The 12,075-nt window shown below is 39.6% G+C and overlaps 1 protein-coding gene and 1 long non-coding RNA gene across 2 annotated transcripts in view; one reads left to right on the top strand and one right to left on the bottom strand.

The window, feature by feature from the left end:
* Positions 1-1,023, bottom strand: part of LOC136013504 (uncharacterized) — a 12,687-nt gene extending 11,664 nt beyond the window's left edge. Inside the window, exon 1 of the long non-coding RNA XR_010612268.1 lies at positions 296-1,023. This is a non-coding gene — a long non-coding RNA (uncharacterized LOC136013504). The remainder of the gene's footprint in view (positions 1-295) is intronic.
* On the top strand, positions 291-12,075 carry RAB9A (RAB9A, member RAS oncogene family). The gene is made up of 2 exons (XM_065677440.1): positions 291-396; positions 9,246-12,075. Exon 2 carries the CDS (start codon positions 9,280-9,282, stop codon positions 9,883-9,885), a length of 606 nt encoding a protein of 201 aa, XP_065533512.1. The 5' UTR covers positions 291-396; positions 9,246-9,279; the 3' UTR covers positions 9,886-12,075.

The following is a 12,075-nucleotide window of genomic DNA, read 5'->3' as shown; positions in this document are numbered from 1 at the left end:
GCCCGTGCCTCACCACCCTCATAGTGAAGAACTTCCTTATATCTAAACCTGCCCCCTACTCGTGTAAAGCCAGACGTTACAGGCTGCCGGGCAGTGAGAAGTACTCACAGCCTTTCCACTGATACCGTGTGCCGGGGCGCACTGCTCCCGTCACCGGCCCCACCAGGCCCAACCCTGGCCTTGCTCGCTGCTCCGCGTCAGACCGGACCCTCCGGGGCAGCAGCAGCTCCGCGCACGGGGCCGAACACTCAGCGGCTCCGCCGGGAGGAGGGGCCAAGTGCTCACGTGATCTTACCCCACCCGCCCCCTTGCCCGCGCCGCCATGTTGTTTCTTCCTCCTCCAGCGCCTGGTGGCGGAGCGTGGGCTCGGGACTGGCGGTAGTCTCCTTCTCGTGGGTAGGTATCGGTCTCTCCGACCCACATCCCACCCCTTCTCGGTGGGCGGGCAGCAGCCGCTGGCTCTAGGGCCGGTGTCTCGGGAGAGGCGACCCGCGCCGGGGGCTTTCCCCTCGCCCTCCGCTGTGAGGTGAGGGGGTCGAGCTCCCACTTCCTGCGGTAGCGCTGGGGGGCAGCGGTCCGGAGCTGACCGGGGTTTCCTTATTCCCTGGCTCCCAGTGGTTCCGTCTCCGCTCACCGAGCTCCGCCTTCTGCAGCCTCCGGGGAGCAGGAGGGGAGCCCCGGCGGTTCTTCGTCCCCCCAGTCACCTCTCTGCGGAGCGGCCCTGGCTGGGGCAGCGGTGGGAGAAGGCCCCGCCGGTGCGGGCAGCGGGGGAGCGTGGCGTGATTGGGGATCCCGTGACTCCGGGGCAGGCGGGAGCTCCGCAGGGAGGCGGCTCCTGCCGGGCCGTTCCCGGCGGCGCGCTGTCAAGTGTCCGGCTCCGCCGTGCTTCCTCAGCGCACGTAAAGGTTTGATCTGCGAGGGTGAATTTGGGTTTAGTATCTGCCTCCTCAGCACCTTCCGAACTGAAAAAAAGCCCAGCCGATGCCTTTACCGCCCCTTCTTCTTGGCGTCTGCTGAAGGACTTTGTTTTCCCAGGGAGACCCTGAGCAATGAGTTTCTAGTTCTTCTTTTTCGAACCAGTGACTCGATTCAGCTCTTCTCTGCAACGGCCGGTTGCTGTTCTGATCCAGGCAGGTGGCTATGCAAAAATTATGTGGGGATGGCTGAAGGGCCCAAAGGGTTAGGATGAGGAAGTTGAATAGCTTAGGTTTGAGTGTGTAATAAGCAGTTTTCAGTGTGTATTTATTCCATGTTAAACGTAACTGGTGCAAAATAATTGGATAACAGAATACTGCAAGAGAGCTAGTTTTAAAATCCTATACTAGTGACCCTCCTGGAAAGGTTACATGTAATTAGACACATGGAGAGCACTTAATTTTACTAAGTTGGATAGTCAAGCAGGGAACTCGGCTAAATTTTGTTTTGGAATTAAAATATTTGTCTGCAAATAGCTGTCATGCAGTCTGCTCCCTTGCATGTTGTTTTCCTTCTTGTCCACAATAATTTACAGCTTTACTAAATAAGCATGTGGTTTCTATTTGCCTTTAAAGTGTTGTACAACACTGAAGTTGTTGGTGCTTGCTGTTTCTTAGAGCAAGGGTAGTAGTGTGTGGCTGTCTCTTGTGGGGGATATTTCTGTGACTTTTTAGTAGCTTATACAGGTAACAAGCTGCAGTGGCAGTCTGGAGCAAGAGATGTTTTTCAGATATACCCAAAATAAATCCAGACTTTTTTAACTTGCAGTTTTGTTTCTAGAGAAACCTAACCAAAGGATGGTACAGCTACATCTGTGTTTCAGGTTAAACATGAAGCTAATAATGAACTGTTATTTTTCTCTGCTGTCTTTCAGGTTGATTGGAGCTCTGTTGTCTTAACCTTAGTAAAGTCTTTTCTGTTAAGCTAAAAATAGGAAGTGTGTAGTAAGAAAAATCCCCTAGCAATCCCTGTTTTGAGTGCTCAAACAAGCGATCAATTTCTTTAAATTGAAAATATGCGGGGGGGGGGGGGAATTGCAGAGGGTCACACAAGGTATTTAGATTTCAAGTTGTATTTTGTGTAATGTAGTAATAAATTATGAGAAACAGATCTTTCAGCTCCTTAGGATTGGAACTTTACATAAATGTTTCACAATGAATAAAAATTTCCCAGGGGGAAAGAAAAAAAGCTTGTAAGAATTAATCAACATTTTTTAATGCTGTACTTTCTCCTTAGTGTCTTGGTTTTGTTTTCATTCTCTATAGAGCAGAGGGTATGTTGGCCTGGTATAGTGTAGCCCACTTAATCCCTTAGGGATGGTCTTTGGTCACATAGTTACATTGAGGAAAAATACGAATGTACAATGTAGCTTGACCAACAGACTGCTATTGCTCAGGTTCCCCTGGAGGGAAAGAGAAATTAATGCAACGGAGAAAGATGAGTACATATAAGAAGAAATAATTGCTTGATATGTTATTGAAAGAGTAGAAATGGTAACAGATAAGTAGGTTGCAGGGTGTCAGTTAACTCATTAATTGTTAGAAATGTTACACCAAGAGCAGCAGCACCTAAGAGTGATTTAAAGCTGGCTGAAAGTAATAGACTATTTAAGTTGAGAGATGCTCAACTGTGAGCTGCTGAGCAATGTCAATTCTGATTAAATCAGGATAAGTAATAATTTGATTATTCTACTTGAATGTGGGGAAAAAGATGGAAAAAGAAGACCAGGTCCCTGCAAGACTAAATTAGGAGAGATATAAATTTAGGTATTTCTCCTGACAGGATTTGCTTATTGAGTTTGTGGGTAGTTAAAAAAAAAACAAAATTATTCTGGCAGTAGGTATTGGGATGATTTAATGATCCAGGAGTTATGTAGACCTAAGGATTCCTTCCTTTGGCTGCTGCTTTCATAGTTCTGAGTTGTGCCAAGCAACTGTGTGAACTAGAATCCTGAAGTACATAGGAGTTAAAAATAACCTTATGAAAAAATCCCCAAATACAGCTTTTTGGTATACGAATGAGTGGCAACAGCTGTATGTCAGTTCAGTTTGGCCTGTTTTTGTATTACAAATTACTATGAATAAACTCTCATGATATTGTGGTGTTAGATGAAGTCTGTTGAGGCAGCTTACAACTAGAGTCAATTTTCAGATAACCTGTCATCAAATTATTGAAGACCTATCCAACAGAAAACACAAACTATCTTTACAGTACAATAGTGAAATCGTATATAAAGGAAGGCAAGCTTGCGAGATGATTAGGATCTCAGTAGGTCGAGCTGTATGATTGAAGGGCTTCCAGGCTTCTGCAGAAGTAGGCAGCTGAAAAGCGGCCATCAGTAAAGGGCTGTTCCAGAACCATGGCTCTTATGTCAGTACCCTGTGGAGGCAAAGGTCAATTTGGAGGCTGACCAATGTCTGAGCTTGTAATGCATTAAATATTACAAAGTGTGCAGCATCTTGACTTCGTATCTGTGTGTTTCCCTTTGACTTGAGAGCAGAAATCTTCCAAGGTCAGACAAGCTTGTGGCCTTATAACACTGAAATGTTCTTGTGCTATTGGATGACCACTGTAACTACTCTAGTGACTGAGGGCTGAGAGATGTAAATGCTCCTTAAACAGTAAGTGTAGTGTTGAAAACTGCTTTATGTAGTTCTGTATTCTGCCCCTTTCTGCAGCACTCTGGTAGTTCTTGGGACTTTTTTTCAGACATTTTGCAGAGAAGCAATTTATATCATGTTTTTGATGAGCCCCTGCAGCTAACAAACCATGGGAAACATTTTTTTCTCCCAAGCTGGTCTGGTAATTGTCAAATGTTTTGTTAGTGTGAAGAAAAAGAATTACTAATGACAGAGTAAATATATATTGTTATTGAAAGGCAAGTGTTTTTGTCAGAGAGAATACTTGGAGTGTTGGTGTGCGTTTTAAAACTATTAAGATCTGATACCTGTGGTTTAGCAAAAGAAGATGTCTTAGCAAAGAAGATTGTGAATAGGCTTCCAAGCTGAAATGGATGTGTCATATTTGTGTAAATTTGAGAACAGGAGGTTATGAAACATGGTCAGTGTTATTGTTATGCTAGTTATGGAACTGCTAATTCTGCCTGTCATTGACTTTGAGAGTGTGTTTTTCTTAAGTTAAAGATGGCTCCTCTTTTTAAGAAGTCTTGGGAAAGCATATTCGGTTGTAAATAAATGTGATTAGTTGGAATATACTTGGGTCTGTCTTACCTGAGATTCTTTTTTTTTTTCAATTATTGTTTTTTTCTTCCCCAAGTCAAATGAGTGCTTCTTAACAACTTCAGCTAAGGACAGCATACTGCATATCTTCAAGGAAACCTTTGGGTTTAGTCTTGATTCTTTATATTGTAAGTGGTTCATGGGTGACTATGGGCTGAAAATGGTGACTAAAATCAATTTTCTTGCCTATTTCTAAGTTTGAAAGTAGGTACCAGTGAAGAAACAATAGTCTGGAATTTTTAAGTATCCCTTACATAATTTTTCTCAAGAATACTGAGAGAATTGAGTGGTGCTGTTGCAACAGATCCAGGTTTTGGTGTCTTTTATTAAAAAAAGAGGAGGTAGAGGTGAGATAAATATAACTATTTCCAATTAACTTGGTTTGCTTAATAGTTTAAGTGGAGTTGTGGCTTGCTGACATCATAGATAGAATGAAATTACGTGTTGGCTAAAACTTATTTTTCCACAAAGAAAACTGGAGTTCTTCAGCCTTCAGTACTCTTGTATAAGCAGGTCCCCCTTAATCTATTAAATTATTTTTATAAAAAAAGACAAATTCCTAGATTAAGTTTGTGTTGCTGCTGTGGATTTTTTAGACCAAGAATCTCACTTTTCTTTGAGTGCTGCCCATTACATAATGTTAAAAGAGGTAATTGCACTCTAAAAAGGCACCTATGAGGTTGACAGTCTTGGAATTAAGAAAACCTAGATAAATGGATTGGACAAGGCAGTGGTGTTTCTCTAAGCTTTGCAGAGCTAGGAATCAAAGATTTTGAAAAGCAGTGATTTATTTATTTATTTATTTTTTTTTTTTTAAGTTGCTTAGCACTCTGGTGTTAGTCTTGCCAGCAAATGTTTGAACTGCTAATGGAAATGTTTCAGACGTGTAATTCAGTTCAGTTATATTTTGTATTATGGTATATGATTGTATTAAAAATGGTATTTAGTAGAAACAATTCCCTCCTTTTAACTGGAATAAATAATAATAATTGGTGGTCTAAGAGCTTGAGTACCTGTAAGTCAGTGGAGGCAATTCAGAAATGGTTATCAAAATGGACCAGAATGAGGCTGCTTTTTGTTTATTTGCTCTTTGAATATTGAAATGATAAAGGAAGACAAGGGGAAAATCTTCTCTTTACCGACTTCTCTGTGTACTACATTGAGACTACTTTTACATTAAACTAATTGTGCAGCACAGTAAGAAATAACTGGAACAAATTGTTTCCTGTAATTAGAACTATAGAATAGTTAGGCTTGAAAAGGACATTAAGATCATCAAGTTCAAACCCCCCTGCCATGGGCAGAGACACCTTACACTAAACCATGTCACCCAAGGCTCTGTTCAGGCTGGGCTTGAACACTGCCAGGGATGGAGCACTCACAACCTCCCTAGGCAACCCACTGCAGTGCCTCACCACCCTTACAGTAAAGAACTTCTTCCTTATATCCAATCTAAACTTCCCCTGTTTAAGTTTGAACCCATTACCCCTTGTCCTGTCACTACAGTCGCTAATGAATAGTGCCTCCCCAGCATCCTTGTAGGCCTCCTTCAGATACTGGAAGGCTGCTATGAGGTCTCCACACAGCCTTCTCTTCTCCAGGCTGAACAGCCCCAACTTTCTCAGCCTATCTTTATATGGGAGGTGCTCCAGTCCCTCATCATCCTCATGGCCCTCCTCTGGACTTGTTCCAACAGTTCCATGTCCTTTGTATGTTGAGGGCACCAGAACTGTAAGATTTTGTGGTGTCTTGCAGTTCCTGATGATTAAAACAATCACATGCACATTGGGAATGAAGTTTTTGTTTTGTTTTTGGCTATTGAATGATGATTTAAAAGGAACAATTATGGCAATAAATCTTCAGAAACACAGTATCAGATGTTGACTGCTCCTTCAAGAGTATTAACAAAACGCATATTATACAGATAAGTTCAAAGTATATAATAGGGGAAATAACATTACTTTTCCCAGTGTCTTAAGGATTTCATCATTATTTTATTTAAAAAATTATAAATTCCTTTAAAAAAAAACTTAATAAAAGATGAGTAGTAGATAAAATGCAGCAGCCTACTGTGCTGACAACTGTTGCCCTGGTTTGGCAGATAATCTAAATCACATACTCAGTGGGGCTGCAGAGAAGTCCCTTATATAGTCAAAAATCCTATAAAGTCTTTGCTGCTTCCAAATAAAAATGGGTCTTAATGCCTCTAAAAATGCTTATAAGCATGCATTTAAATGGCTGAATATATGTCCTATTTATTTTTTTTATTAAAACCTTCGTAAAAACATAAGCTGACAGCTATGCATAACAGCTGCTACTGTGGAAGCTGAATGTCCTGAAAACTGGTGTTGCCTGTAGCATCACATTGAGATACTTGCTTATCAGTCCTGGGAAGACTGTTTTTATAGTCTCTTTGTAGAAGGACCATTTTGGCTCTAGTTGAAAAAACACTTAATGGTTTGTGGTTGGTCTGTGATTGCTCGGTAAAAGTGTTTGTATGGTCATCAGTCTCCTACACCTTGCTGCAGTGGCCCATGTAGTTGAAGTTGTGCAAATTAAATTCTTGGGCTATGGACGCATAAAAGTACTAGATACTGTTAACAGACTTTCCTTTCATTTTGTTTAAAATGTGACTTCATGGAAAAATTCATAATAACTGGAGTTCTTCGAACTGTAGAAACTAAAGAAACAAGTGCATAGTACCAGTCAGAACTACTAAGTCAGTCATTTATTCACAGTATGTCTTTTAGGGAACTTACGGTTTCACTGGGACAGGAGAGAAAAAAAATAAAATTCTAACTTGTTCCCTGTGTTGAAGTGGAAAGAATAGGAAGACACTCAGTACCCTCTGTTCTTATGAATGCATTATTTATCAAGGAGGTGTTCCTATCTAATGGCTTAACTCAGATAACTTACTTGTTAGCCAATAGTGGGAATTAGGGGGATAAATGAAGACGCTAGGCCACTTTAAACAGCATGAACCTGGAACTCATATGCATGTAGTCCAGTGACTCTAAGATGGCTTTTCACATATATAAAAACGTATGTATTCGTATCCTGAGCCACAGCAATTATCCCCTAGCTCTGTGAAAGAATCCTAGAATGGTTTGGATTGGAAGGGACCCTAAAGCTCATCTAGTTCCACTGCCCCTGCCACAGAGCAACCCAGAACAGGTTGGTCAAAGCCCTGTCCAACCTGGCCTTGCACACTCCCAGGGATGGGGCAGCCACAGCTTCTCTGGGAAACCTGTTCCAGTGTTTCACCACCCTCACAGTAAAGAACTTCTTCCTTGTATCTAATCTAAATCTGCCCTCTTTCAGTTTAAAGCCACCCCTTTGTTCCTTGTCCTATCCCTACATGAACAATCCACTTGTAGCTCTTAAGCAGTTTTAACATCATTGTAATACAAGCCTGTACAAAATGAAGGAGTTATAAATGTTGTTTTTAATTGCACAATATGAATAAATAAAATTACTTGCTTTGAAAAAATTTTCAATGGAAGCAGCCACTGTCCCTTATATTTTGAAATTCCTTTGTGTTGTGGCTTCAGCTCTTCTCAGACTATAAAGAATTTCTTCTGTCTTACTGTAGGTTGTGTCTAACAAACATTCAAAGATGCAAAGCTAGAGATGAAAAAATTCTTGAAATTTCTTGTTTCTTATCTTGGCCTTGATTCTAAAGCAGCACAGCATCATATGACTCTCATGCCAGCTTATATCAGGTATTAATTCCACAGCCATACTCTGTGGGTGATGTATATGCCAGTAATGCTAATTACAACTAGCAAGACTGCATTCCTTCTTTCAGAGAAGGGGATGGACTAGGCAACTTATGACCCATTTCCATTTTAAATAGATGCTATTTCCAGAGAAGCCTGTTCTGGCTGAATTACGTTGAGATCTTTCAGTACTGTGCAGGTATAGGAACAGCAGTTCTCATACAGAAACATAACTTTGGGCTCTTAAAACTGAAATTGTACCCCCAAGCATTTAAAACACTTTTTTACACTTTTTACTTTCTTATTAGATGATACTGCTGTAATAATGACCAAGCTTGGGTTGGTACAAAACACCACTGAGGTAGTTACTTTATTCTTAAAGGATTTTTTAAATGGTAATGGTTTGTTGTTTTAATTTTGTTGTTGTTGTTGTTTTTGTGGTGTTTTGGTGATTTTTTTAAGAAGTTTGACAGTAGTAAATATAAAATTAACAAACTGTCAGTGTAGTCTTGGCCTCAGTGCTTGGCAACATGAGTACCATTTAAAGTAGCAACAGTGGATTTGCTTCTGCAGTAGTTGTAATAGTATTCCTTTCCTCGTGGCTGTTCTGCAAGGATTGAACTGTAAAATGCTGAATGTTTATGTACAGTTACCTCGTCACTTGACTTTTAAAATAAAATCACAGCATTTGCATTTGCTCTATAGGTGACTGTGTTCCTTGGGAGTTGATTTAAAATGCCTTGTCTGGCTGCAGTTTTGGGCAAAGTGCAGCAGTTACTCCCGAACAAAAGATAGTGTCCTGCTTTATTCCTAAAGCTTCCTCTTCACTTTTGTGTGTTAAAACTTACTTTGCTAATGGAATATGTCACTTAAGTGATTAGTTTAAGGCACGTGCATTATAAAATCTTCTCTCATGCTCATCTCATAAAATTTTCTTTCATGCTTTCTTCATGGATCTTTTTCAGTGAACATAAACGAATCATTGCACTTGCTGAATGTGATGCAGTGCCCCTTGTGCACATTGAAGGGTTTGGGAGTTTTAGGTGTTTGAAATGACAGACCAGTAATTGGTGCAGTGGACTGCCCATGACTGCCATGCAGACTGCAGTCTGTGCAAGAGACGCCTCATAAACACGGGGTGTTCTTGAGTGGGTGTTTTTACTATGAGTATCTACACGTGTATAACATAGTCCTCCTGCTTTTGTACATGAAAATTGATGTTGGTGGACTTTCACACTTTCTAGATATTCATGTGCGTAAAATTTTCTGCTTATAACTCTTTCCTTTTCAATGGTTTTCTTAATCTTTACAGGTCTAGGAAACCAGGAGAATATATTCCTATAACAATGGCAGCAAAATCGTCACTCCTTAAAGTAATACTGCTAGGAGATGGTGGAGTTGGGAAGAGTTCCCTTATGAACCGATACGTCACCAACAAGTTTGATGCACAGCTGTTTCATACAATAGGTGTGGAATTCTTAAATAAAGAGTTGGAAGTTGATGGACATTTTGTTACAATGCAGATATGGGACACAGCAGGTCAGGAACGTTTTAGGAGCTTGCGGACTCCTTTCTATAGAGGTTCTGACTGTTGCCTTCTAACCTTCAGTGTGGATGACTCTCAGAGCTTCCAAAACTTAAGCAACTGGAAGAAAGAATTCATTTATTATGCAGATGTCAAGGAGCCTGAAAGTTTTCCATTTGTGATACTGGGTAACAAAATTGATATCGATGAAAGGCAAGTGTCAACAGAAGAAGCCCAAGACTGGTGCAGGAATAATGGCAACCATCCCTATTTTGAAACCAGTGCGAAAGATGCTACTAATGTTGCAGCAGCCTTTGAAGAAGCCGTTAGAAGAGTTCTAGCCTCTGAAGATAGATCAGATCACTTTATTCAAACGGATACAGTAAACCTTCATCGGAAACCGAAACCCAGTTCATCTTGTTGCTGACTTAAATAATCTCTTTGGCCAAATTACTTTTGACTAGCTTGCTCTATGGAAGGATGGGGAAGGTGTAATAGATAAAATAACAAACGGGTTCCACTCTATGTTAAAATTGTAATACTCTGCTGCTTTCTTGGGGGAGTAAAAGAAAAATTTCCATTCATGAGTGACCCATTATTGAATTAGTGACACCTTCTATTTAGGAAGGTGTCAAGTAAAAACATTAATATAAGAATGTAATTTGCCAACTTTATTCAAGTGATAAATACTTTGAATATAATTAAAACTTGAAAGTTCTAGAAGCACTACTTTGGAGAAACTGTTCTGGAATTCATGCACAAAGATACTTTTATATGTGTATATTTTTATGAAATCGGCATTCCGTTATTTCACTAGAAGTCAAGTTTCTTAACTATGCTAGATATTAAACTTCAGTCTCACTACATTCCTTTTGCTGTGAGTGGTACTTCATCTCTAATATGTTTATTGTAAGTTAATATAAATTACCTTTGGGTTTTCTCTAATTGCCTAATGTTGCTATAATTTGTATAGATTTTTAAGTAGGAAATAAATTTCCTACATATTTAATATCCATTTTCTTTTCATTTTCTATTCTAATGCTGTACTAATTTGCCCACCAGCTTAATACAAGAGACTGATGATTTTTTTTAAGTTAATACATGTATTTGCCTTAAGTCCCACTCTAGCATGTTTCTGATCAATAAGGTGAAAAATCAAGAGTAACTGAAGTATAATAATTTTTAGTTATGAAGAAGATACATTTTATTCAGTCAGCTTTAACAGCACTTGGACAGATCCACATTATGACAAGTTTGTAGGAAAACTTTTCGTAAACAGCCTTAAAGTTCCAAACTTCTTGTTCCTGTTAACATGAGCTATGAATGTGTTTACTAGTAATCTCTGCACTGTGAAACTAAGGATTGGCAATACGTAGAAAACTCAGGAAGCTTTTGACTTACAGTATATTGTGACAGCTTTCAGCCCTAATACAAGTAAATACCTACAGCTAGTGTTATTTTTTTGAATATGGACTTATACAGACTTACACATTTAAGACAATGTGTTTTATATTAGTGTACTCATTATATAGTGATGAACAGAAGCAAATTCTATATTTAATGGACAGTCTTTCTGCAGTGATGCAGATGACACCACAGAAGGTGCATCTGAAGTTCTCCATTGCAGTTAAGTGGTAGAATATGAGTTGTTGGTGAATGTCGGCTCTTGGAGTACCCACTGTCCTTGTAATAGCAAACTTGATAGTGTGCTATTGTTTCAAATATGTAATTTGACTGCTAACCAGCATGCACATACATCGTGGACTTCAGAAGGAAGTCTGTGGCCTATGGGAACAGGCCATGTTATTCACTAAGCTACACAGACTCTTGTTTTCTGTACAGTAAGGTTTTTTGTTCCAATAGAAAAGCCTTTCTTGAGAGTACAGTAACAGCAAAAGTTTTCTCTTAACGTATCTCTACAGTCTGTACCAGGTGTAATTGTATGGAAGTAAAGCTTACAAAACAAACCCTGCTTGTTGCTCTTAATACACTTTTCTGTATTGTATTTCTTGAACCTTTCCAGGACAACTTTACTGCATATATCTGCTGCTCCTGCTTAAAATCACTTAAAAGTGATACTTTTTTACCTTTTGTACATTCCTAAGTCTCATTAATTCTTGCAGTCCTGCATATACAGAAACAGAACTGTTGTAAGCTTCAGTCACCTAACAGCTAAATACAGGGTGAGCTGCTACTTCTGTTATATTTCTAGTGAATGAATAAAAAGATTTGTGAAGAAAATAAATTTCTCTTAATCTTAAGCCAAGAGCAAAAAGCTTTAAAGATTGCTTGCATTGGGAACTACTAAGCTAGTGATATGAAATTGTTGTAAAACTACTACATTACTACTAAAAGCTTCCTTTAATGATCATTTTGGCAGAGGTTAAGGTTGAAACAAGCCAGGAGATAAGTTGCCATGACTAGAGTATTACAGATATGACTAAAATGAGATTGCTAAAAGAAAACAGTGAAGGACGAGAACCATTGTAGTCTTTCTTATGCCTAAGTGTCCATCTGTGTTTCCCCATCTGTCCTCTTTTCATGTAACATCACGGTTACCAAGCCTCTGCCTGAGAAGTAGGTTTAATAAAGTTAAATAAAACTTAATAGAAGTGTA

Source organism: Lathamus discolor, chromosome 4 (genome assembly GCF_037157495.1).
Source record: "Lathamus discolor isolate bLatDis1 chromosome 4, bLatDis1.hap1, whole genome shotgun sequence".
Lineage (NCBI taxonomy): Eukaryota > Metazoa > Chordata > Aves > Psittaciformes > Psittacidae > Lathamus > Lathamus discolor.
Note: the sequence above shows the minus strand (reverse complement) of the source record. Positions and strands in the feature narration are given on the sequence as shown.

What these genes read in the sequence shown, in the direction of transcription:
- RAB9A (XM_065677440.1), top strand. Translation starts at nt 9,280, where the DNA reads ATGGCAGCAAAATCGTCACTCCTTAAAGTAATACTGCTAGGAGATGGT.